Source organism: Podarcis vaucheri, assembly GCF_965113315.1.
Source record: "Podarcis vaucheri genome assembly, chromosome: 4".
NCBI classification, from domain to species: domain Eukaryota; kingdom Metazoa; phylum Chordata; class Lepidosauria; order Squamata; family Lacertidae; genus Podarcis; species Podarcis vaucheri.
Window position 1 is genome coordinate 16,061,837 of NC_138762.1, and position 27,168 is coordinate 16,089,004.

Consider the following 27,168-nt stretch of genomic DNA (forward strand, 5'->3'; position numbering starts at 1 on the left):
CCCTAAGCTATAGCTTGTTTAGCTTATGCGTAAATCCGGCACTGCTTTTCCCTACTATGAACTGAGCATGATTTAACCCCCAACTCGTCAGCTATTGGGAGATGCCCTGTCTTGGACAATTACTACTAGTTCTCTCATGGAACACTATTGCAGCTGCTACACATTGATTGGCGGTTTGCTGGCAGAAACCTTCTGTGTATGTGTTTTGGTGGTTGTCTGATGGTGATCTACTTGAGGTGGGAATGGGGGGGGGAGAGACGTAGGCAGTCAGCAGAGACAACGGCATTTGAAAGACCAATCAAAGCTGGGTTCATATCACAGTTTTTGTTTTAATACTGTTCAAAAAGTACCCGACTCTACATAAACACCAACTATAACATGATGTAAGCAACCGAGAAACAAGCAAATGTATTTCCTTAAGATGCTTAAAATAAATTACACGTCTTCTCCCTCCTTTTGTACAAGTAAGAAAGCAAAAACAGAGCAGGTAGAAAGGTTAAGGTTTCGTTTTTGTCTTTAATGAAAAACTCCGTCTCGGTTCACATCAAAAGAATAACTTTACATTCTCTATTGTTTTAATAATTTTAAAGCGGCAACAACGTGTTTTTTTAAAAAGAAGTATTTTTTGTTAAAAAAGGAAAAAAATAACCCCAAACACTCACAGAATGTTCCAAAACAAAGTTATCATAATAAGTTATTAGCAAATTAAAAAAAGGAAAGAATTACAAGCACTTGTAGCCCACGTAATATTGTTTAGAATTGGCACCATCTCTCTAAAACGTTGATACCCTATACAAATGTCTAATTATACAAATATCACCATCAGCTGCCATTGAATTCTATTAGTACACATAATATACATAGTATATTTGTTCACATTTGGCAGATCAGAGTGAGTTGGCATTTTGCAGGCGACACTGTCTCTGATATTGTTGCACTCCTCTTATTAGACAAGATAGACTCGGTCATGCAACACACGGATTCCTCACCAAAATGGATATATATAGATATATATATATGAGTTCCCTTTGCTGATCTGTAATTTTGTTTTGTTTTTGTTTCGAACTACATATAGATAGTATATACTTTTTTTTTCTTCCACAGTATAAAATTGGAGAGATTTCAGTAGCTTGGGTGCAAGAAAAAGCTGTTGCAAAAAAAAGCAATGTGGAATAACTCTGTCGCAGCTGGTCAGATGCCTGGAGGGTTCCCTCCCCAGGGGATTTCAGCTGCTGGGGGGAAAGTCCTGGGTTGTGTAATCAGGAAATTTCCAATAGAACCAGGAGCTTCTAGGGCGCGTTTGGAGAGAATTGCCCCGTGATAATTGCCCCGTGCTGTCGGTTGGATGCTCTAGCACACTAGGGAAACTGAGGGACCTCTTCACCTTTTCCTTCCCTGATCATCCTGGGTTTGTCCCCTGCCAAACTGTCGGCCATGTGGACCAGGAAACTGAACTCCCCATTGCCACACATACACACGCACACACCATTTCCAAGAGAAATAAAGCACGGCCAATCTTTAGCTCTCCTGGATCCTCAACGAACCCTTCTTTCTGACTACTTTATTTCCACATCCTTTGACATGTTTCAACCATTTCCTCCCTTTCCTTCTTCAGCCTCAAACAGAGAGGAAAAGCCAGGCTGCTATCTCTCTCTCTCTCTCTCTCTCTCTCTCTCTCTCTCTCTCTCTCTCTCCAATATCTATACCCTTAGGCAAAATCATTGGCTGAAGGAGCAGAAGTGGAAAGTTCTAGTTTACCTGTAGCGACGGACAAATTCTTCATTTCCCACTTCTCATTTTCTCAGTCTTAAATTCCATTCCCCATAATTTTGTATCTGTTTTGATGATGATGATGATGATTTAAAAAAAAAAACAACTCATGAAAAATCTATCAGGATTTTAGTGCAAATTTCCCTGGCTATACCTTTTATTTTTATTATTAAATAAGTTTCCCTAATGCATTTGTGTATGTTATCTTTACTGATGTACACGTTCCCCTAATGTACATATATTTGTATATATTACGAACTGAAAACTACACGGCAAAATTTGGAAAAGCAAGAATTTCAATGGATCATTACATTTTGTTTCACACCTTGTTTTGGGAAGTGAGAAGTATGGAGTTTCATGTTAAAGTGCAGATGGCACTGAATATATCCCCCATCACTGTTTACTTGACAGGTTTTTCGGAAAGGGGACTTTCACAAAGTATTTCCACATGCTGTGAAAAGTGCCTTTTCCCTTAAGAGCCACTAAGAAAATGTGAAACTCAAACACGTTCTATCGATTAAGAATTCACAACTCAGGAAAGACAGCTGCAGCAACATCCCCATTCTAAAATTCTGCTTTCAGAGCTCATTCGCTAACCTCCTGTGTTTCTCAGCGAATTCTGAACCTGCAGTTTGTATCAAAATCTGAGACCTTTCTAACAATGAATGCATGAGTGACACAGCTCTTCAATGTCCCCCGCTGCCCCTGTATGTACTTGTATTTGCATTTACAATCTTAACAAAAATAAGCCACGTTCCAGAAATTCCACAATCGAAATGCTGACATTTGACATTAGAATTTCTGAGCCAGTTTGCAAATTGCTTAATCTTAGCTAATCGCATGAATACACTCCCAATGCAGTGGTGTGTGTGTGTGTGTTATAGAAAAAAGGACTCCAATTTGCTTAGACAGCTCAAGTGGTTAGAGAGTGGTGCTGTTAACACCAAGGCTGCAGGTTCGACTCTCTTTGTGGGACATTTCTGCACTGCAGGAAGTTGGACTAGACCAGGGTTTATCAAACTTAGGTCTCTAGCTGTTTTTGGACCACAACTCCCATCATCCCTAGCTAGCAGGGTCAGGGGTACTCAGGGATGATGGGAATTGTAGTCCAAATACAGCTAAAGACCCAAGTTTGGGAAACTCTGGACTAGACGATCCCTTCCAACTCTAAGATTCTATGATTCTATTAAATTTCCGGGTAACAATAAATAACCCAGTCTTTCTCTACATGATTGCCTCCCGCCACCTTGCTGGACATAGGGAATTTCAGCTGAGGGCTCAGCTCAGAGCATGCAAAAGGAAGCAGAGATTTTGTAGGACCTCTGTGTGTGCAGTGAAGCATACATGGAGTTTTGGATTAGACCATTAGTTTCTGAGGACTGGTTCATAGATGTCTGCCCATCGCTCACTGACTGCAGCATTCATTCAGTGTATGAACGAACATCATTGAATGCTACAGAGAAAACGTCCCTATCATCATGTGTGTGAGGACACATGTGTAAAGTGCTCTTCCAGTTAAGCCCATTTGCACATTCAGAACTGCCAGAAGCTGCTCCCTGGATGGGGTGGAGCCACCATGTGGGTTGCTATTGCTTACTGGGAGGGAGAGGAAAAGAGAAAAAGACAGAAGGAGCCCATAACCTGCTGGGACAATCTGTTGCAAACAAAACCTAATCCAGGTTGGGGAAGCTTTTTCAGCCTAAGGGGCCACATACCAGTGGCGAAACATAGGAATCTGCCTCACACTGAATCAGACCATTGGCCCATCTTTCTCGGTATTGTCTGCACTGACTGGCAGTGCCTCTCCAGTTTTTCAGGCAAGGTGTCTCTTCCAACCCCACCTGGAGATGCTGGGGGGATTGAACCTGCGACCTTCTGCTTGAAAGACAGATGGTCTACCACTCAGCTATGGCCCTTGACCAAGGGTGAGTAGTGGGTGCACTGGCGGAGAAAGGGGGTGGGGGCGGGGGGCCACCCCAGGTGCCACCTCTGAGGGGGGTGACAAAAAGGCACCCCATGGGGGGCTCACACCGCTGCCCCCAGGCGTGGCAGTGCGAGCTACCACCATCGTGCCTCTGCAGCTGCAAGCGGAGGATTGCACCACCACCGCTGCAGCTGTTAGTGGAGGATCCCCCCGCCGCCGCATGCGCACAGAGGATCACCCAGCCCCCTGCGCAGTGGATGGCCCTGCCCCCGCGTGGTGGATCGCCCTCCCCCCCGAGTGCACTGCATAGCCGCCGCTCTGGGCACTCATGCAGCTTACTCCGCCACTGGGTAGATGAGACCAGATGCAGAAGTGGAATGGACCTTTATATGACCTTTGTATGGCAGGCTAGTTCCTTCACACATCCACACAACCCCCCCATCCTCCACCCAGGACACGCAAGAGGCATGGTTATAGTTCTAGGACACATTCCAGCCAGGCATATGCACCCACAGTTAGCTAACCATCTACTTCCCATTTGGACCGCACTGAGAAAAATCCTGAGCCCTACACTCCCATGTCTGAGTACGTCATTGACACTGTGTCCTCAGTTCTCAACCGGCCAATAATGCTCTCACATGTGCTCTTACACAGTTTGAATATGAGCACACATAGCATGGTTGTGCACCGAGACAACCAAAATCTATGCCCTATTGCTGTGAACCTTTATTGGGCTATTTTCGATTTCCTACATTCAGGGTACGATTTGCAACTCAAGTCGGCCATGATACATCTACGCATTGCCCTAGAACCCTGCGCATTGCAGAGGATCCTGGGCCATATTATAGAGGACACACCCAAGTCACATGGGACACTGCCCAGACCTGTTGGGCCTGCAACATCTTATTGCATTTTGTCAAGAGGCCCTCAAAGCCCTGCTAATGGGCTGCGTTGCAGTTTTGTGGACTAGTTGGAACTCCTGCAGGGATGGGGAAACAGTGACCCGCCATATCTGTCTGCACTTCAATCCCCATAGTCCCTGACCATGGACTTTGCTGGCTGGGACTTTGGGGAGTTGGGAGTCGAACATCAACTGAAGGACCAAAGGAGCTTCTTCACCCCTGATCTGGTGGCTCATTATATTAGCCCCATTTTTTCTTCGTTTTCAACATGACACCAGGAGTGACCAGTGTAGTGGGGCATCATCTCTGCAAAGTACCTGGATGGGGTAGGGCAGGGTGGTGTGGACCCATTGGTGGGAATGCTGAATTTGCTCTGCTTCTGAGTGCTCACTCCCTGATCTCATTTCTGCCTTGTCCCACCTCCATCCAGCCTTGTGAGGGCAACTCCACAGCTCTGCCCCACAACACTGGCTTCTATTGCATTACACATTCATTGCTGAGTGAAATAAAGAATGAATTTTAAATCCACGTCTCTCCCTCCCCACCCTTCTATATATTTAGATTTCACAAGGCAGCCTCCACCTTCTTCTGTTGTTCCTCTATCTCCCCATTCTTCCCTTTGGAATTCAGGAAAAACAACTTCCTTATGAAGTCAATGCAAGATTCCATGGAATCCCATAGCCCATGATTACACGGGAACACAGGTGTCATGAGTCAGCCCACTAACCCACCCAGCTCATAAGAGCATATGAGGAGCTTGCTGGATCAGGCCATTGGTCCCAAAGCAGATGCCTGTGGGAAACTTGGAAGCAGGACCTGAGCACAGGAGCGTTTTCCCCCTCCTGTGGTTTGCAGCACCTGGTGTTCAAAAGCATTCCTGCCTCCAGCTGTGGAGGCAGAGCTCAGTGTACCTTACTCAGACTGGCAGGAGGCCTCCAGGCTTTCAAGCAGGCTTCTCTCCCAGTGCTACCTGGAGATGCTGGGGACTGAAGCAGGGATCCTCTGCATGCAAAACAGATGCTCTTCCATTGAGCCATGGTCCTTTGCACCAATCTTTATTGCTTACTTATTTAAATGCTGAATGGTTGCCTTCTCTCTCCCAGAAAATGCGGGGCGAAGAACATTTCAAAACACAAATTCCTTAGCAGCCTCTAGCAACTGTAATCATAGGTTTCTCTCTCATATATATATATATATATATATATATATATATATATATATATTTGCTTTCGTAGATTTTCACGGGTACAGGAATGCAGGTTTTGGTGTCTTCGGGTGTCTTCCCGTGTAAGAGTCGGGGTGTCTGGGCGACGTTTCGACGAGGTCTCACTCGTCATCTTCAGGCTGGTGTTTTCGGCTTCTTGTTACTGGAACAGAGCAGAATCTGGTGTTTGACACCAGATTCTGCTCTGTTCCAGTAACAAGAAGCCGAAAACACCAGCCTGAAGATGACGAGTGAGACCTCGTCGAAACGTCGCCCAGACACCCCGACTCTTACACGGGAAGACACCCGAAGACACCAAAACCTGCATATATATATATATATATATATATGTGTGTGTGTGTGTGTGTGTGTGTGTGTGTGTGTGTGTATATGAATTTGTGTTTTTAAATGTTCTCTGCCCCACATTTTCTGGGAGAGAGAAGGCAACCATTCAGCAGTTAAATAAGTAAGCAATAAAGACACCATGCCACCCATTTCGATGGATATATATATACTTAAACCAATTTCCTGAGCTATCCAGAGCAAATAAACATGGCCGAAAGGTACAAGTGAAAGAACCTCTTCACATAGGAAATAGCTACCACAAGATTTAGTGATGGCTACTGACTGGTCAGCTTGAGAAAGGGGATTAGATAGACGGAAGGAGGGCAAGTCTATCAATGGCTATGAGCCATGATGATGGCATGATGCTTCCATGGTCAGAAGCAGGTCCTCCCCTACTCACAGTTATTCACATGTATGTTCTCTGAATGGATAACGTACGAATGAAGAGGGCTTTGATCTCGCCAAAGGGGAGGTAGACATCTTCCTGGGGATGTTGTTCCACTTCTCCAGCAACAAAACCAATGCCTTGATCTGGACCTAGCTTGGCAACCCACCCCATAATGATCACACCCACGTGCCCATTTCCCCAATCCACATGGCAAATGGCACACCCAAAAGTGATGGCTTCAAGAAACTTCCAGTGCGATGGCTGTATTATGAGAAGCAGCCCGTCATGCCAGAAACGTAACCCACGACATTCCCTCCAGCCATTGCTCATTCTTGTGCATGGCCCACGATCCAGGAAACTGAAGGAGGACAGAGGGAGCAAAGTCACACCATGAATCGGTTGCCTGCTTTAACACCCTGAAAAAGTTGGTGTGTTTGTGTGCGCCATCTCTATAAAGGAAAGAAAGCCTAAAATCTGTGGAAAACTGATGGTTGCCCTGTTGGCCAAACAGTACCGAGAATTAATCCTGAAAGGGCACGCAGCCTCTCAAATTGCAGTTGCAATTGATTGGCAGAGCAGTAAGCTTGCACTCATCTCTCCCAATTAAAAGATGCGTTGGGAGGGACCAGGAAGGAAGTCCCACCTCCCCTGACAACTGTCAACATCTCCCTAGGGAGACCCACCTCTCTGATTGAGAGCAACAACTCATAGGAACACAGGAAGCTGAGTCAGTCCATTGGTCCTCCTAGCTCAGTATTGTCTACACTGATTGGCAGAAGCTTCCTGGGATTTCAGACAGGGTTCTCTTCCAGCCCTAGAACCTGGGACCTTCTACATGCAAAGCAATGCTCTGTCACTGAGCTACGGCCCTTCCCTGCTCCTCAAGAACGATATCAGACAACTGACCCATTTCTTTATGACTAAAAGACCTTTGAGCCTGGTAAAAATTTCAAACTGGCAATGTTAATGTAAGAATTTCCATAAAAATGTGTGGATTTCACTTGGGAAACACAGCTATGCTATAATAGCTCCACAGCGTCGCTAGAAAGAGAATATTCACCTCAACATTTGCCCTGGTAAGGGAATTACAAAACAGTACTCCATAAAATATTATTATTAATATTGTTATTATTAATTTTCTTTTTTGCTACTCCATTATTGGTTGGCAACACGGTGAAATAGTCAGGAAAATCCTCCTGGAATTTTGTCGCTCTGGAGGTGAATCCAATGTTAACAAAGAAAAAAAATATCTTTTAGATACTTAACTGAAGAGATTATTATTACTTTTCCTCATAAACAAATCTGTCGGATGAGAAGTTGTTTCGAAAGCCCTCTGTGACTGCAGTCATCCGCTGCAATGCATCAACTTACGTCTGTCAACACGCGGAGGACCGCCATGTACACATAACGTTTTAGCCAAAAAAAATGGTTAGCAGTTAGAGAGAACAGGTGACTATTGGTTGAGATCTTCATTTAAAAAAACCCAAACAAACGCCTTGAACCAAAAAAAGGAGCTGGATTTGTTTTGGTCCCAGATCTGAAGTCTCTTAGAAAATGTACATTCAACGTTTTGGTCTTCCGTTATCTTGATAAAAGGTCAAGGTTCACTTCTGGGTTAAGGAATCCAAGTAAACAAACGCTGGACGGTCGCTTAACGTCAACCTTCCTTTTCACACTCTCTCTCCGATATGCGTTGTCGACGGTTCATTGTTATATACTAATGCAAAGCACTTGGTATGTGATTTAAGAGACTCCTTATAAGCCCTCAAAGATAGGTGCAGTTTTTTTTATCTCATTTAAAAGCCCATGTTTTTAAGGCCACAAAGATCTGCTAACAGTTTTTTTTTTATTTTCTGTGTGTTTAAAGAGCGTAACTCGTCTTTCCCTTTCCTGCTTCCGTGTTTTATTATTTATTCGAGGTGACCCAATACTCTCATTTGTGTCTGTAAACACTGGAGATCTCGGAGGGTTGGCCTCCCGTCTCTCTTGTCTTGAAGCTGTAGAGATCCAAGGTTGAACGTGAGCTACATTCACAAAGAAGAAGAACTCTGAGCATAATCTCTTATCATAAGCGAATCGTATTTTGGCGAAGAGGGGACACACAGGGCGGATTCGGAGGCCGGGGAACTGGGCGAAGCGCTCCCGGAGTCGACAGAGTCCCTGAAGGGGGAGGGAGGCGTCAAAGCCACCAACTCTTCCAGGTCTGGCTTTGGCGCTGCTGGTGTTCCTGCCGAAGGGCCCTCTTTGACGCTGCCGCAGGACGGCTTCCTGGCCGACTGAGATGCGCCGTTGACCTCGATGGCAGGGAGAGGCTGGATCTCTGCAAACGTCGTCATGGTGGTAGGAAGCTGGATTTCTCTCGGGATCAGGTAGGAAGAGCACAGAGGGGTGGCCACCATAGCTCCCGGCGTGGTCGTGGAGAGCATCATGGAGTTGAGTTCGCTGATGTTGGCGGTGAAGCGGGTCACCACGCTGCTGATCTGCTCCATCAGGGAGCCTTGGGAGGAGCTGCTCCTCTGGGTTTGCTCTGTCTGGAACGTTGGGACGTCGTCCTCCGTCCGGCTGAGCGAGGCGGTCCTCTGGCTGATGGTGCTGATGGGGGAAGGGGTCTGAGCTCGGTACTGAGCCGGGTAATGCTCCTCTGCTTCGGAGACGTCGTAAAGCGGTTTGGCACTGGACTCTGGGAGCGGGACGGTGAGTGTGGCGCCGCTGCCGCCGCCGCTGCTGTGCTGGCTGCTGGCTGTGCTTTTGGAGAAAGGCTTGATCACGGCCGTTTGGTTGGGGTTCTCCTTCTTGTTGATATGAACGGAAAGCCTCTGCCAGAGGTGGGCTCCCCTGCTTGTGCTCTTCTCGTTCTGGGCCCATGTGACCGATTTCCCATTGGAGCTGCAAAACAAGGAAGAGAGGGAGAGAGAGAGAAGGAACTTAAGGTTCATATCTAAGGGAGCCATTAACAGCAGGGCCATCGCAAGTGGATGGCCAGCTCAGGCAGTGTTCTGATAGCCCCAAGAGTTTGATATGCCCATTTGCCAGCTTACCCCAGCCATGATGCTACTCAGCACTCAACCCATTACAACAAACAGTGTTGCCTCCTTTGAATGGGAGCCCAACTCATCTGCCGTGGCCACCTACCGTTTTGGGTTACCCAAAATGCCACGCGCTGGCACGCAAATCTTTGAAATGTATTGATTTCAGAGATCTATGGTCTAGCGTGATGCGTTTGGGGTCACTTAAGATGGCAGGCAGCCCCCATGGGTGGCAGCTGAGCTTAGCTCCCATTCAAAATCACCAGCACCCACCCAACACTGAAGCCCCCATGGAGGGCAGTGAATGGCGTCAGTAGCAGAAAAACATGCGGCGCCAGACATTGCAAACAGGGCTGTGCCTGAACCTCACTCTGTGTGTGTGTGTGTGTGTGTGTGTGTGTGTGTGTTGGACAGTGGAGAAGCAATGGTGGTCCACACCAAGGGCCCCCATTGAAGTCTGGTGCCAGCGCTGAATAAACATATGAGAATCACAGCACCCAGGTTTCATTCCCAAAAGCTAACTGAACTAAATTTGATAGCTGCTATCAAAAGAAGCAAGCATCAAGATAAGTATAAGCAAATGCTGTAGTCATCAATCAGCCTTGAAATAAACCATCATGGTACCCAAATGAAACCAGGTAGCCACCAATGGCTTCTACTGCATTCTAGAGAATGCGGAGGATTTTTCAGACATCACAGAATCGTGGAGTTGAAAGGCTTCTTGCACACCATCTAGTTCAACCCTCTGCTCTGTGCATGGAAAAGAGAGTATTGCAAGGAGACAGCTGTATGGTGTATCTGAAGAAGTGTGCATGCACACGAAAGCTCATACCAAGAACTAACTTAGTTGGTCTTTAAGGTGCTACTGGAAGGAATTTTTTTATTTTAGCTGTACAGCAGGTCCTCCTGAAGCTGCTGAACTACAACTCCCATCAGTCCCAGAAAGAATGGCCAATGACCAGGGATGATGGGAGCTGTAGTTCAGCAACATCTGAAGAATCAATGGTCGCCTGCAACTGCTGTACAGCCTCTCCTTGAAGACCTCCAGTTTGGAACAAAACCTACCACCTCTCCAGGTAAGCAATTCCATTGTCAAATTGCTCTTACCATCAAGGAGCTTCGCCGAATGCTCAACTGAAATTTAGCCTCCTGTAACATAAGGTCTAGCTCTGTCCTCTGGGCAGCAAAGAACAAGTCTTGGCTTTCTTCTTCTATGCAACTGTCCTACAAGTATTTGAAGAGGGCCATCATGTCTCCTTTCCACCTGGGCTACAGGGAGCAAGCCATTGTGTCCATTTCACCTATGATGAAATGTTTCTGGGTCCATTCGTACAGACAAGAATGTGGAGAAGCATCCTTTTCATCGGCAGAGATACCCTACAGTTCACACAGCTGTTTCAAGCCTTCTCTGCTCCGGCACACACACACACAAATCCATGTAAATAAATTACACATTATTAACCAGCAATCCACATCATGGAGCATCTCCAAAGTATAAACTGTTAAGCAATGGCTGAGACAAAACAAACATGCCTGAGGCTGCAAAATGGTTTGCAGACTCATCCACCTAGACAATCTTCTTATTGTAGAGTGGCCACATCTACCGAGAACTGCACCACACACAATAACGTATCACACACACTACACACAAACACACAACCACTTCCCTCCAGATCAGGGGAAACAATGCATGGACCAGTCGTCTGGATTTACACACTGCAGGCACATACATCACAAGACACATTGTGGAGGTGGCTCTGGTGAAACGGGATTATGCCAGTGGTGAAATCCTTCTTCAACACTTGACAAGCTAATATAGTACAAGTGGTCACACGTGTTCTGCAGTCGATGTAGGCTGCATTCATATAGCCGTTTATTCCATTTCACTAATTGTTAATTTCTGTATTATATCTGAGCTTTTCTATGTCTTTTGGAATAGTGGAAGTTTAGAAGTCTTTTCTGTGTTCATTGGTTCCAGAAAAAAAAAAATCATTTGCAACCCCATTAACCCAAAGAATTGTGGGAGTGATGAAATTTGGGGCGGCATACCTGTATGCGGTCCCTTCCATTTGTTTTCATAGGAAATCATAGGGGGTCCCAAGCAGGCATGTGCGTAAAGGATGGAGGAGTAGAGACATTGTCCAATGATGCTCCTTGTTTTGCCATACCACCCCCGCTGGTACGAATGAACTTCAGTGAAATATGTGCCTGTACCAGTCAGGAAGTGACTGTTCCATAACACAAAAGGTACTGCAGTATAGAAGCAGTGTTCAAAAATTGGACTGAAGTGCTAGCATTAGGTAAAGGTAAAGGGACCCCTGACGACTCTTGGGTTGCGGCGCTCATTTTGCTTTATTGGCTGAGGTAGCTGGCATACAGCTTCCGGGTCATGTGGCCAGCATGACTAAGCCGCTTCTGGTGAACCAGAGCAGCGCACGGAAATACTGTTTACCTTCCCTCCAGAGTGGTACCTATCTATCTACTTGCACTTTTACGTGCTTTCGAATTGCTAGGTTGGCAGGAGCGGGGAGCAAGCAACGGGAGCTCGCCCCGTCATGGGGATTTGAACCGCTGACCTTCTGATTGGCAAGCCCTAGGTTCTGTGGACCACCCGTGTCCCATTAGGATCAGCATTAGGATCAGGAAAACTAATGCAACATTCCCCGTGTTTGAATGTAGCTGTAGAGAACTGTGTTTTACATTGTGACTGGATGGGAGGAGGGGCTTTGCTGTCAAAAGTTCAGGTAAGAGGGAGCAGGAGGATGAAATGTTGGTTAAAGGAGTAGCTGGGATTTGTGAGTTAATGTAGTTAGTAGCTCTGGGACCAGAGTGGAGTATGGATGGGCACTGGCGGAGGAAGGGGGAGGGTGGGGTGTGTGGCCCGCCCCAGGTGTCATCCCTGAGGGGATGGAATTCTTAGACTAGAAATAAGTCTAGGAAATTAGACCTCTGCTTCTGGAAGTTTATGTGTAAAGCGAAGAGTCAAGAAAACCAGAGAAGTAGGGAGGGGGGAAATACTCACTTTCCGAGAAACTTAGTTGGAAATTTACTTGTTTTCCATTCCCACATGAATTTAACTTCTTGATTCCTGGCCAATCTTTCGTGGAATTTGTAGTTTAAGGGTTTATTGTCATCTTTATTGATATATCTCTCCCAGACCAGAATTCAATGCGGTATCACACAAATGAAACCAAGGCAGATTTCAAAAACAGCTCGGGGAAGAATCAGTAAGCATCATCATAGAAGGTCCTCACCTCATGGGATTCCTACAGTTTTCCATGGGGAAGAGGCAGGGGAATATCTGCATGGGATATTCCCCATAGGGAAACTCACAAGCTTGCGGGCTGTGGACTTAGATTCATTGTCTCAATCAACAGCGATGGGGTCATTTCAAAGTGTGAGTGTTGACCTTTAAAGCCCTAAACAGCCTGGGCTCTGTAGACCTGAAGGAGCGTCTCTACCCCCATCATCCAGCCCGGACACTCAGGTCCAGCTCCGAGCGCCTTCTGGTGGTTCCCTCACTGCAAGATGTGAAGCTACAGTGAACTAGGCAGAGGGCCTTCTTGGTAGTGGCACCCACCCTGTGGAACGCCCTCCCATCAGATGTCAAGAAGACGAGTAATTATATAACATTTAGGAAACATCTGAAGGCAGCCATTTTTAAGGTTTGCTGTTTTATTATGTTTTTATATATGCTGAAAGCTGCCCAGAGTGGCTAGGGAAACCTAGTCAGATGGGCAGGGTACAAATAATAATATTATTATTACAGTGGGGGGGGGAATGCAGCTAAACGCCCCTCCCCAAAGCAAGGCAGCCACAGTGAGGCTGTGACATGTGTTATTATGATGGTCTTTCTCATTCACCCTGAGATTAGGGGTTGGGTTTCCTGACCTGGAGACTGTTAAGAATGCTGGAATAGAGAGAGTTAGCAGTCTTTTGATGAGGAAGTCTTGCATGCATATATTCATTTCCCTCACGTACTGTCCACCTAGGTTCTGAGAGGATTGTCCAGCCATTCAGGGTGACTACACAACTGGCCTTGTTGGGAGCTAATTGTCTAATTACAGGCCACCTGCTTGACAGAACAGAAGTGTGTCATTTAATAGCCAGGGAGGCGCTGAGTCTCCTGTCAGCGGCTGCCACCCCAAGCTGGGCTCTTTGCCATGTCCATATATCGAAAGTGCCAGACTGGTTCCTTTTCTTTCTTTCTTTTTTTTACTGTAGAGCTCTGTGTCACGTTCATGTAGCAAATTAAGCCTCTTCGCTCCCTAAAGTGCGTCAGTCATAAAAACCAGTGGCATTTCCAGGAAATTGGAGGCAGAAAGCCATTTTTAAATTCCCTTCTCCCACCCACCCCTACCCAAATAGGCCTCGGGACGCATGTGTCAGTCTCTTTGCCCATCCGGGAGGTTTAACTGAGGGGGTCAGTCAGATCGCATCACTGGCTTTCTCGTTGAGGGAAAACAAAGCGACGTTTGACAAACATGCAAAAGTCATTGTCCCTCCTCAAATACTGAAGGCAGCTTTCCACAGAATGCAGTCCCAATGCTTTTCATCCCTCGAATAATCTTTCACCTTCGCCATCCCTGTCACAAGGTGTCCTTGTTGCTGTTAAGATTTTGGTTGGGTTTTCCAACCCTTGCCAAGCTCACAGGCAGGCAAGCACGTCTCTCTCTCTCTCTCTCTCTCTCTCTCTCTCTCTCTCTCTCTCCCTCCCTCCCTCCCTCCCTCCCTCCCCTTCTCTCTCTCTAACCCACAGAGGAATGGGTGAATCTGACATTTTTTGTTTCTCTCAATTTCCTATTTTCCCATTTTTTCCCATTTTTGCATATTTTCACATCAGTTTCTTTCCCCTTTTCTGAAAGTCTCATGAAAATTCATCATAACTTTTGTTTCTCCTATCCATAGCTGTCAACATTTCCCTTTTTTAAAGGGAAATTCCCTTATTCTGAATAGGATTCCTCGCAAGAAAAGGGAAAAGGTGACAGCTATGCTCCTATCATGCATTTTCCCCACAGTGGGACATAGGAAACTTCCTTATACTGAATCAGGCCAATGGCACACCTTGCTCAACATTGTCTTCACTGACTGGCAGAAGCTCTCCAGGGTTTCAGCAGGGGACATTCCCATTCCTAACTGGAGATGCCAGGACTTGAACCTGGGACTTTCTGCATGCAAAGCAGAGCCTCCACCACTGAGCTATGGGCTGTCCCCCTCCCCACATATCTTTGTTACTTGAGACAGGACAACCCAGGTACAGTGGTGCCTCTCAAGACGAAAAGAATCCGTTCTGTGATTCTCTTCGTCTAGCGGTTTTTTCGTCTTGCGAAGCAAGCCCATTGACGGATTAGCAGATTAGCGCTATTAGCGCTATTAGCGGCTTTTAGCGGCTTATCTGCTGATCGGATCAGCTGATAAGCGGCTTAGCGGCTTAGAAAAAGGGGGGGTGAGGGAAAAAACCCAGCAGGAACTCGCAAGACATTGTCGTCTTGCGAAGCAAGCCCATAGGAAATTCGTTTTGCGAAGCACCTCCAAAACGGAAAACTCTTTCGTCTAGCGAGTTTTCTGTCTTGCGAGGCATTCGTCTTGCGGGGCACCACTGTACATTCTCAGAAGCCCCTTTGCACATTCAGTACTTGCGCATGCTGAATGCTTGAACAGAAATACCGAAGGAAGATTTCTGCTGGCTCAGGCTGATGGCCCATTACGCCATGAAATCATACAATCATGGAATTGGAGAATTGGAAGAGACCCGAGCATCATCTAGTCCAACCCCCTTCAATGCGGGAATCTTTTGACCAATGTGGGCTCTAACCTACAATCCTGAGGTTAAGTGTCTCATGCTCTTCCGACTGAGCTATCCAGCATTGTGTTATGACAGCGGCTGACAAGTGCCTGTGGAAAGCCCTGACACAGAACCTGAGGGCAGCAGCACTCTCCCCTCTTGCAATTCCCAGGAATTCGGGGGCATCAATATCTCATTGAATGTGCATCATTTTCAGGCAAACTCACTGCTGTAAAAAATCTCTGCACCTTTGTAATTATTTTTTAAAGAGCACAGATGAGTGCTTATAGCGGTGGATAAATCAAGTTAAAATGCTGTTTTTCTTCTCCTCCTCTGCATTTGCAGCTGCAAGATAGTAAAAGTCACCTTAGGCTTCCATGGGGGGGGGGGAGGAAGACACTCAAAGCTTTGGCTGGAGAGCAGCATAGCTCTGTAGTGTCTCAGATCTGCCTAGCTGCCGAGCCATATAAGGGCTTGTGACATGCACGCTGAACAAGCCAGGCTTCGCACAAGAAACACATGCAAAGTGCTGGAACACACAGTGTCCCCCGTTCAGTTCCCAGCCTGCCCTGTGGCTGTGTGAAAATCTGGTAAGCTTCCATTGGTCAGCGCAGACAGTGCTGCCCTAGATCAGTGTTTCCCAACCTTTTTTGGGCAAAGGCACACTTGTTTCATGAAAAAAATCTCGAGGCACACCACCATGCCAGATGGGGAAAGGTCACTTTTTACTTATGTAAAAAAAAATAAAAAATAGTAACAGCATAGAAGGTAATGGTTATCTCTTTGATGTCTGATGGGAGGGCATTCCACAGGGCGGGCGCCACTACCGAGAAGGCCCTCTGCCTGGTTCCCTGTAACCTCACTTTTCACAGTGAGGGAATTGCCAGAAGGCCCTTGGCACTGGATCTCAGTGTCTGGGCTGAACGATGGTGGCGGAGACGCTACTTCAGGTATACTGGACCGAAACCGCTTAGGGCTTTAAAGGTCAGCACCAACACTTTGAATTGTGCTCGGAAAGGTACTGGGAGCCAATGTAGGTCTTTCAAGACTGTCGTTACGTGGTCTCGGTGGCAGGTAGCAGCGCTCACAGCTTACGGACTGCACCGTGTAACAGGTGTCTGGCCCAGCAGCCTAAGGCGGACAAGCCACTGAAACAGGCATTCAGAATCCATTCATTTCATAAAACCTGCAGGGCTCAATCTCTGTGTTTGTGTATGTGTGTGTTTCTGTTTTGCCCAAGGGTCTGGGGGTGGGAGAGAGCTCTTTAGCATGATGCTTTTAAAACAATTAAATTATCAACAAACAAACCTGATGATACGAATAGCAACGTCAGGTGCTACGGGGGGGGGAGAAGGGGGCCTACTCGGAAGTAAATACTGCGTCCAGGCGCAATTAGCGCTGATTTAAGGTGCACCAAGACTGCCTAAAAACCTCACCAAAGATATGCAACAAAGCGCTTCGTTGCAGAGGGGAGAGTTTGTGCACCGTGGAGGCTGGAGGGCTTCTATTCTACATGCGGGGGTTGGGGGGGGCGAGGAAAATGTGCTCCGTGGGAGGGCGGGGAAGGCAAGAAAAGGAGCTGAGCTCTAACTATAGGCTCCCACGCTTGAGCAGGCCCGACTCGGTGGGGCGGACCACCCTCTCTCCTGGAGGAGGAGGAGGAGGAGGAGGAGGAGGAGGAAGAGGAGGAGGAGATTCCCATCCACGGCGTGGCCTCCCGCGCTCCTGAACGGGAAATCTCTGCAGCCCAAGACTCTCCGTGAGGCAGCTCCTCCCTTCCTGCCTTGAGCCACCGCCAGCCGCGCCCCCTCCCCAGTTATCTGCTGCCTGCCAAGCCCCACCCCTCTTCATTGTCCTCCCCTTCTGTTTATACACAAAGACCCCCCATCTTCTTCCCCCTTCCCCTTCCTCCATCCCTCGCTTTTTTCCCTCTCTTTCCTTTTTTTAAAAAAATATTTTCTCTTCCCCTTCTTTTTTCCACCCTTTCTTTTTTCTCTTTCTCCCCCCCTCCCCGCCCTCCTGCCTTCCTGGGTTAAAGGATTTGAGCAATGGGTCTGGAGGTGGAGCTCGTCGGAGGATTAGCCCGACTCGCCCGCCTCCCTCCCACGGCACACCGGGCAACTTCCGGCGGCACACTAATGTGCCGCGGAACACCGGTTGGGAAACACTGCCCTAGATGACCAATAGCCTGACTCTGCATAAAGCAATTGAAAAGGTTTTTAAGAGTTGGGAGAAACCTGAGATGTCATGTAGTGGAACCCCCTGCTCAATGGAGCAATCTTGCAACTACAACAGGGCCAGGGCCTTCTCAGTGATGGCTCCAACCTGGTGGAATACTCTGTCCCATGAGACCAGGGCCCTGCAGGATTTAACCTCCTTCCGTCGGGCCTGTAAGACAGAGTTATTCCTCCTGGCTTTCAACTTGAACTTAGCCTGATCTTTTATTGCCCTTCCTCCCCTCCCCTTTTTATGAAGACTACCCACTCTGGGATCCCACAGCTAATTCTCCCCTGGTCTCCTCGCTGGCCCAAATAGGACTAATTTAGCCAGCTAGCCCTGGTGATCATCTAATGTTTATTGGATGGATTTCCCACCTAAATTGATTTTTGAATTCTGAATTAATTGTTATTCACATTTTATACTGTATTTTATGCTGTTTTTTGTTGCATCAATTAAGTGTTTTAAATTTGTTGTTAGCCGTCCTGAGCCCGGTTTTCTGAACCAGGAAGGGCAGGTTAAATAAATAATTTTTTAAATTATTATTATTATTATTATTATTATTATTATTATTATTAACAACCCTCTGCTTAAAATACCTCCATTGAAGGTCTAGAGAACCCTGTTGAGGTATTAGGCCTGAGCAGGCAATAGGAACATTAGTAGGAGGCAGGAGACCAAAAGCCCAACTAGTCCAGCGCCCTTTTGTCGAAGGAGCCTGTAAGAAGCCCTCAGCAGTTCTTTCCCCACTTGTGTCCCCCAGAAACTGGTATTCAGAGCCCTTTTGCCCCCAACAGTGTACGGAGTAGATAGCCATATCCACTGTCGATTTGCCTAATCCTCTTCTTAAGTTGGTGGCCATCACTACTGCCTGTGGGAGCAAATCAGCAGTGTTGTGCAATTCATTGGCACCCAGCGTGCATGTGCACATGCAACAGGTGGGACCAGGCACTGGGTATGCAGGGTAAACAAAATCCTGTCATGCCAGCCTAACCTTCGCTGCCGCCCCTGGGTGAGCGCAGGGCACGGATGGTTCACGGGGCTGCTCTGCGCTGCACCACTCTGCCTGTCCACCTGCCTATGGGTGCAGCCCCCCAACACTAACCAGGCGGCCGTTCAGTGAGGGGCCGGAGGTGCTGTGGCACTGCCAGACTAGGCTCTGGGACCCAGAGACCCCCAATGACAGGCACCTGGGGCTATGGCCTCCTCATAGGGGAGTTACTGCAGCCCCTTGATCATTTGGGTTGCCTTTACTTGCTCTACAATATCCCTTTTGATATGGGGCAGCCGCAATTGTACACGACGCCCCTACCTCTGCATGCCCCGAATTTTCTATGTTGAATGAGGAAGGTCTGAAGGGGACCTCTGCTCGTGTTTGCTTGAACATGAGTAGAAGTCTCCAAGAGATTGAGAACCCTCCTTTTTCAGGGTTCCGGATCACACAGGGCTTCTACTCAACGTTAAAGCAAACTCGAGTAGTAGGTAGTCCTCTTCGTACCTTCCCCATTCAGTAGGAGAAGGCTGAGATCAGAGACGGGGTGGTCTGGAGCTCACATGGATGTTTTGGAAGGGGATGAGTGAGTAGGACTCCATGCCTTCTCTTAGCACCCGTATTTCCTGTTCAGGCATTGCACCCAAACAGAACTTAGATGTTCCTCCTTCTCTGGATTCTAGGTGTTAGAATGGACCATTCAAACCAATTTGGGCTTCAAAAGTTGGAAGCTGCGTCATGGCCATGTTGCTTGCAATGATACCTTAGGAAAAGTCAATGCATCAGCTCAGACAGTAACAGGAGCCTGACAACATCATGTTCACTGAGCTGGAAAGGTGGTTTCTCCCAAGCAATTTCCTTCCACGGAAAAAGAGCTGGGGAAAACCACAAAATGGGAGCTGTTGCACAAACATGAAACATTTTTATGTGCATGATGTTAGTTGTTTGCAAGGCACTTTTATATTTGAGCAACAATCAGTCACAAGCCGCCCACTAATAGCTTTCACTTCCATCATCTAAAATCAATTATGTGATGGGATGTTTTATGAGGCTGTCAAAACATCGATGCCTTGGTAGCGCGGCTATGACTTTGGCTTAAAATTACCGACTTAATTAAATGCAACAAATAAGAAACGTATATCTGTCTCACAACAGCTTGCATGAGGGTTTGTCTCTGTGATGATAAGTCAGCCAATCTCAATGCCTTAAATCTGGGGCAGGGAACCTACAGTCCTTCAGATGTTTCTGGGCTACGGACTCTCCTCATCCCTGATCTTGCCGGCTGGAGCTGATGGGAGCAGGAATCCATCACCATCCAGGGAGTTAAAGGTCCTTCATCCCTGCCATGATTTGTCCCCATGTTGGCACAGACAGAAAATAACTAGAACAACACAAGTTAAATATCTGTGCCTACATGAAAAGAGAAAATGGTTTCTGCTCTTCTAGCCTCCATTCCTTCTGTTGCCAGGTCCATTACTGGGTTTTATCGACATTCATATGATGAAGACTTGGACAATCCTTTCCCAAAAGGCAGATGTGGGGAATCTTTGGCTTTCCAGTTGTTGTAGTACCCATCATTCAGTACCCATCGTTCGCCCATACTGTACCCATCATTCGCTGGGCACTAGCCATGCTTGCTGGGGTTGATGGGAACTGTAGTCCAGCAGCATCTGGAAAGTCAAAAGTTCCCTAAACCTGACCTAAGGAATTGTGGAAACAATTGTTTTATTGGCTGCAGTGTTTATTTATCTTCTTGGTCTACACTGCGCAAGGCAAGGGAAGTACAGGATTGGTTGCCAAAGCCCATTGTGCCAAGCCTGTGTTATCGGTGCAAAACATGAGCATTAATCCAAAGCAGGGCTGGCCGATATCTGGTTTTCAACATCGTGATATATCACCAGCTAAACATTGTGATATATCATGATGGTTGAAATAAGGATGGAGCTATGTAGAGGCATTGGCTGGCTTCACAGTTATCCCCTCTGCAGGAGGCAGGGGAGAGTTGAGCCAGCAGAGTCAACAGGGGCTGCAGGAATTGAGAGAAGCATCAGCTGTCTTCACAGTTTCCCCCACGTTTAATTTTTTGCATAGCACATGTGCACGCACACACCATGATTCACCATATATTGCCAGGTCAAAAATTATGAAACCGATATGACAATATGGACTTCAAACCTGTTTTGGATGATATATTGCCCAGCCCGAATTCAAAGACATAAACAAGTTTCATATTCCAAACAGTCTCACAGCACACACTCACTTGTCATACAGTTGACATGGTAAGGTCATGCATCAATGCATCAATGCTCCAAAGCACTGTTGCAGATTCACCACACCAAGACTGACATGTCTGTGGCCCGCAGAGGAAAGCGGAATTCTCCCACCAGATATGCATATCTAAAATTCTCTCTTGAGATTGCTGGTAGACCTATGCTCTACCTGTGAGACTTCTGTACCAAAATTCCTTGGAAGTAAAGCCCCATTGATTTCAGGCGCATTTACCTCCATGCAAGTAGAAACGCCCTCGGCCTGTTTAATAAGATTTAAGCTAACAAATGTAGGGCATCTTCCTCAAGAGCGTGCTGTCTCTCAGCTCTACTGAAATGAAATTCATCATGCTATAGAATGAACATTGGCTCTTCACTGGAGGGAAAATATACAGGACAAAGATTGCATATACTGTGGGGAAGCAGCCCCCTCCCCGCTGTCAGCAGGCTAAAACGGCATATGAGTAATTGATATTTGCATGCACTTTTCTTCCCCACCAATTTGCTTCTCGTTCTTCAACTGAATTGCTGTTCTTTTTCCAGAACAGATCAATCAAGTTAGAAATGGGCACAGCCAAGACAAGAGAGAGAAAAAGAGGGAAGAGAGAGAGATGGAGGGGGCAGAGAGAGAGAGAGAGAATGCCACACAGAGAGGTTGACAAACAAACAGAAGCTGTGGATCAATCCTGAGCAGATGTGTGAACACAATCGACCACTGCTGACATCATTGAAGCCCAACGAGGGAATAAAAAGACAGAACAGCAGGGATTAAATTGATGACCTGAACAACTCAAGAGATCGCCATGGAAGGAACACCCGGGAGTCCATTAAAAAGGATTGTTATTCATTTTGAATGATGCTTTGTAGCTTATCCAAATGCTTTAGGAGAAGGTTGACTTTCGTATTTTTTTTTTTTTTGTGGGGACACACACTGTTTTCCATTCTGAAATCCTGTCCACAATTTGTCACCGAGGTGGTCAGGCTCTAAAATAATGACGGAGACATGTCGCTGTAAGAACTTGACAGTGATGGAGAACTATCATTCAGGCATATTTGGGATATTAGATGTAGCACCCAGAGAGGAATGTCAACACTAAAATGGGAAATTCCTTTATCTCTTACGGTTTTAGCAACCAAGTTTATATTCCTTGTAAGTGACACTGTAAACTTTCTACTTCATCTTGATTAAAAGTTGGTTCAGCTGTCAGATGAGATTGCTCTAGGGATCTGGATTTGCCTGTTCATGATTCCTGGCTAAAATGACAAATTCTACTATCTCTGGTCAGAATCTAATTTTTCACAGTGTCACGGATATTACACTATACTGTAGATGCTTTAATTTTTCTGGAATGGCTACTATCTCCAAATAAAGAACAGATCATATTTTATTTTAACAAAATCAAGTCATACCCAAATGAGGATGGTCCATGAGAAATAATTAAGAAGTTGACATTGTAAATAATTAAGTATAGTAATTTTTTGAAGGGAATACACAGCCCTAAAGTGAGCTTCAGAAGAATTTTGGGTAACTGATTTCAATTTTATTCAGAAGGCAGAATGGTTTGTTTTCACAAACATAGGAAGAATGTTGGGTCATTAATGTTCATGACTACAGGTTTATCTCACATTTGGTGAAAGCTCAATTTATCATCCAAGGTCATAAAGGCACTTAAAGTTTTGTTTATCAGTTGATGGTCAATAAATTTTGGGTTAAGAGACATGTCAATGTGATAAGCTAAATATATGGATGGAATGATAGTTGTAAAAGTTGATGTATTGATATTAGAGCTGTCAAAAGGAAATTTAGTGCTTGCCATATCTGGAAGAAATATGCATGTCTCTAGGTTTATGCTGATGAAGAATTTTTAGGGAAAGTAATTTAGCAAGAATGAATAAATGTCCTTTGTGCATGTTAAAGTTGTAGGGGGGAATGCTTAGAAACAAAATAGCTTGGACTGTGAATATAATTTATGAGCCAGTGACATGTTTTCTCCACAGGAGAAGATTCTCAAAAACAGGATAAATATCATCCGAACCACTAGCTCCCTGCCTTCTGAAACTCACTTGCCTGCTCCTGGGCTGGCAGCATCTGACAAGAACTAGTAAGACCTGGAAAATTAGAGGAAAAAATGCTTCCCTATTTTGAAGGCAGGTTCACCTTCGAATGCGAACTGAATCACATTTCTCTCCCCTTCTCTTGGCTGAAGAGTCCTTCATTGCTTGCATCTCATCCCATACAAGAGAAAGATTTGTAAGTGCAGATGCATGTGGTGGACTTAAGTAGGACTCTATACCGGAGGCCAGGTGAGAGATTTTGGGAGGTAGGATTGAGCTCCCCAAGCTGCTTATTAATTTCTTTGTTTATTGTCTCCATGCTCAGTGCAGTACAGAGTCCTTCAGTGGCGATCTCTGGGTTTGTTCAGACATCCTTTAAGCTCTTGGCATGCATTTTGTAGTGCTGTCATTGTCGACTATGCATGCCTGAGAGTACTTCAGTAATGCCAAGAGTGCCCCAGGAAGCCCTTGTCCGATCATTACAATGCATCACTGGTATTAAAATAAAAAGGATAAAGCCAGTGGCACATTTGTAACAAATTCACCATGTGTGTAGCCCAGAGCAACACATGCCAGAGACCGATGCTGATGATTCTTTGCCAGCTGGGCTAGGCCAAATACATACCAGCAGGGGGGATGTTTTGTTGCAAAGAGTCTCCTTTTTGGTGGCAAAATAGCAAATCGCGGACAAAATGGTTCCCGTCACTGAGAAAGACAGTGTCCGTCTTGCAGCTAGGGTTGCCAGCTTCTGTTAAAGCTGACCTTTCTTTGCTCCTTGATCAACAAACATGAGGCGGTAACACTTCCATTCTCCATGCAGTTGCCCCCTTCACCTGCTGTAGATCAAGCTGTTGTAACTGTTACGGAAATTACCGGGGGATGGCACATCTTTCAATTAAATATTATAAATATTATGCCTGAATGTATCCTTTCAACTTGACAGCTCAGGGAAGTTACCTAGCTTTAAAAATAAGATAAAATCATCTCCTTTCCCAGTTTCCTCCATTCCAAAGCTATTTTCCCGTTGAAAAAGGACTCCAGGAAGTTCCCAGAGGTGATAATTGCTGGGCTCATTGTTAGCCAAGGGAAGCCAAATCTCAGCACCTGACTTGTGTCAGGCTCCAGACATGCAAAGGAACTTCTATTGTACTTTTGGGTGGTGGGTACTTAAGACATATTTGTCTATGCTAATCTTATACCTGAGTCTTGCCCTGCCATGTCTGCTTATGCTAATCTTGTCTGGACATGTTTGCCAAGGACTTGTCTGGACATGTTTGCCAAGGACTTGTCTGGACATGTTTGCCAAGGTTAACCCCTCCCCTTTTGTGACACGTCAGTGATGTAGCAATGATGCTGTACGAACTGTATTCTGGGATATGGTGGGAAAGTTTTAAAAGTCTTTGTCACCCCATCCTCGGGGTTCAAATTTGCTCTTTGAACCTTTTGCACAATAAACTTTGGTCTACAGCTATTTGCTCCGGTTGGCTGGACTCCTTCCTTTATTCCGCAGAGACCCACGGGCTCTGCCCGACGAGCTGGGTGACTGAGCAGCCTCACACCTAGATTTTTCCGTAACATTACAGACTCAAGAGGAGACCAGGTTGGCTTAGCAACCCTGTTTGCAGGTTCCGACAACATACAAGGAAACAAGTAGTGGTGGTGTCTGAGCTTCTACAGACATATCGTATGGGATGTACAGCGCTGACACATTGAGGAGGTGGGTTACAATGTCTCTCGAGATGCTCCTCCGACTGACAGACATCTCACACGGCCTGGGAAAGGAGGGGGTTGCGGCGCTCATGCTTTTGCTTACCTGCTCATGGTTGCTCTCCCACCATTTCCCATACTCCCTTTTGGAGTGAAACATTCTATTTCCGACTTGTGCTGGGCCAGCTTCCTGCCTTTGTACCTAACACATCAGGACGAGGACAGGAGCAACAAAAACAGAGAGAAGTGACCATGTGCTCAGGAGTCACCCTGTCGTACGGCGGCTGTGCAAAGGGAGGGAGAGGAAGGCACATGCACATATCACAGTGAGCCTCCCAAAGGCCTCTGCTGCCACAGACCTTGTAGCCCTAAGTGTGGACCACTTGGTTCCTTTGGTGTGTGTCTCTGTGTGTTTGGCAAACAGGATCCAAAATACCAGCCCTTTTACCATGTGATATATGCTTAGGAACCCCACCCCAAGCAAAGGGGGAATGGAAAGATTGGGAGGAGAAGTTGTAGGAAGGAGAAGTTGTAAGGGAAATGTGCTCCTCTGGTGAAAATCAGCCTCTCCTGGGGTGCATGTGCTGATTGAAGCAGCTGCCAGAAGTGGAGGGGATTATTCCACATGCTGACATGGGATTCCACCTTGGAAAGTGTAGACAAGGATAGGGAAACTGTGGGCCTTCAGATCTTGTTGGAACCCAGCCCCCTCCAGCCCCAGCCAGCATGGCCAATGGTCAGGGATGGTGGAAGTTGCAGTTTGGCAACATCTGGAGGGTCAAAGTTTCCCCATCCTTGGTGTGGGCTATGTTCAGCGTCTGCTGGTGGTATTCCATTTCTTTCATTAAATCCCATTAGTACTTAGTATCATTATTTAAGTGCCCTCATTAGTAGCATCTAAATAACAAAATATAATAGGGATCCCATTTACTGGCTATCAGTTAATGTGTGGGGAAAAGCCAAAAGGAGCAGGAAACCCATAGGTGAGAACTGAGTTAGTGTTGCAGGAAAATAATATTGGTACCGCCGGTGCTTGTATTGTGCTTTGGGGAGCAAAATTGTGGGGACTATGGGTGTGGTGGGAGAGATAGCTGTAACACACTCATTGAGAGGAGGAGTAGCTTCCCAGATATGGTTAGACTCCAACTCCCATCATCACTGACCACTGGCTATACTGGCTGGGATTGATGGGAGTTGGGAGTCAAACAGCACCCAGAGGGGCACAGGTCCTCCATCTCTGATCTTACTGTGTCCAAAACAACTGGCTTCTCAGCTCCAAATATACCCAGAGCAGCCAAAACGGAGCAGCGAGATTCAGAACACACGTCAAAGTGGCATTTGTGATGTAGCTGGAGCATCGATTAATATCTCTGACCAATTACTGATTCCACCAAAGCAGTGTTCTGTGCAAGGTTGTGCCGAGATTGCAGGTTATAAATGAGAACCATGCAGGGTAGATAGAGAGATAATATGCATACGTACTAACTCAAGTTGGGGTTCCTAAATGAATGAAAAAGCTGAGGCACTTTGGCTGCAGTTGAAACCACTGAAAGATACAAAGGAAGTCAAACTGGATCACAGGAGTCCTCTTCCCGAGACAAAGGAGCCTTCGCTCATATTGGGAGGGAAAGAAAAGCGCCCAAGAGGAAGAAAGGAACCAAGAAAAAATTACAGATCATGCCCTAGGGAGGGGAAAATCCACAAAAGGACACCATGACATCTTGATACTGAATGCAGTGTGAACCTCTGTAAGCATAGTGCTGTTTTGGATCATCACCACAAGGGCAAAATGTATTCTCTCCTTCAAGGGTGGGAATCTGTGGCCCTCCAGATGTTTTTAGTCATTCCCTGGGGAGGAATTGCAGAGTGTAGAGGGGAGGAGAAGAGAAAGATTGCTTGCATGAGCTGCCTTTCGCTCACTGCACACATTGAATACAACCCACAGAAAAACCACATGATACCACCTCCAGTAATCTATTTCTGACATCCGGTGAATTCATTCTAGCCAGGGATTAGAGCAGAAAATTAGGGGGAAATTCTGGTGATCCTCTGGCTATTGCTGGACTACAGCTCCCATCATGCCTGCTGGCTGAGCATGCTGGAGTGGCTGATGGGAGCCGGAGTCCAACAGCAGCCACAGGGCCCCAGGTTCTCTGCCTGTGGAATAGAAAGCATGTCCACTACAAACTGGTTTAGCCACCATTCCCTCTCCCTAGTGAACTCTGGGCATTGTGGTTGTACGAGAAGGATGAGGGATCCTGAACAGAGAATGTTTGGCACTCACACCAAATTGCAGCTCCCAAAAGTCTATGCAATAGATGGTATAAGTTTGAAGTGCAGGTATACTCTTAGCATTACAGTGGCATTCGGCTATTATCAATAAAAACCAAAGAGTGAAATACATAATTCTACTTTGGGTGCAAGCCTCAAAACATGTGTAGCAGTAACTGGTGCATGAAAACCATAGATTTTTGTAGTTCCAAAGAGGAGAGGAGGGCAGAAAGACCATAATTCTGCTATGATGGAATGGCTCTGCTTCTCAAACCAGACTTTGTTGCCATGAAATTGTGGAATTCTGAAGTCCATA

General features: G+C 46.3%; 1 protein-coding gene across 5 annotated transcripts in view; it reads right to left on the reverse strand.

Moving 5' to 3' along the window:
- Positions 1 to 309: 309 nt before the first annotated feature.
- Positions 310 to 27,168, reverse strand: part of GRM5 (glutamate metabotropic receptor 5) — a 291,461-nt gene continuing 264,602 nt past the window's right edge. The window contains exons 9-11 of one of the 5 annotated variants that reach the window (XR_014218745.1): positions 24,688 to 24,783; positions 6,284 to 9,419; positions 310 to 5,637 (exon numbers count right to left, since the gene is read on the reverse strand). Coding sequence is in view for 2 of the 5 variants with exons in the window: in XM_082219004.1 (XP_082075130.1) it covers positions 8,564 to 9,419; positions 24,688 to 24,783 (952 nt within the window). In the remaining 3 variants the exon portion in view is untranslated. Of the gene's footprint in view, positions 5,638 to 6,283; positions 9,420 to 24,687; positions 24,784 to 27,168 lie in introns of those variants that run through there. The other 4 variants (XM_082219004.1, XM_082219005.1, XM_082219006.1 and 1 more) reach the window with 4 other exon arrangements.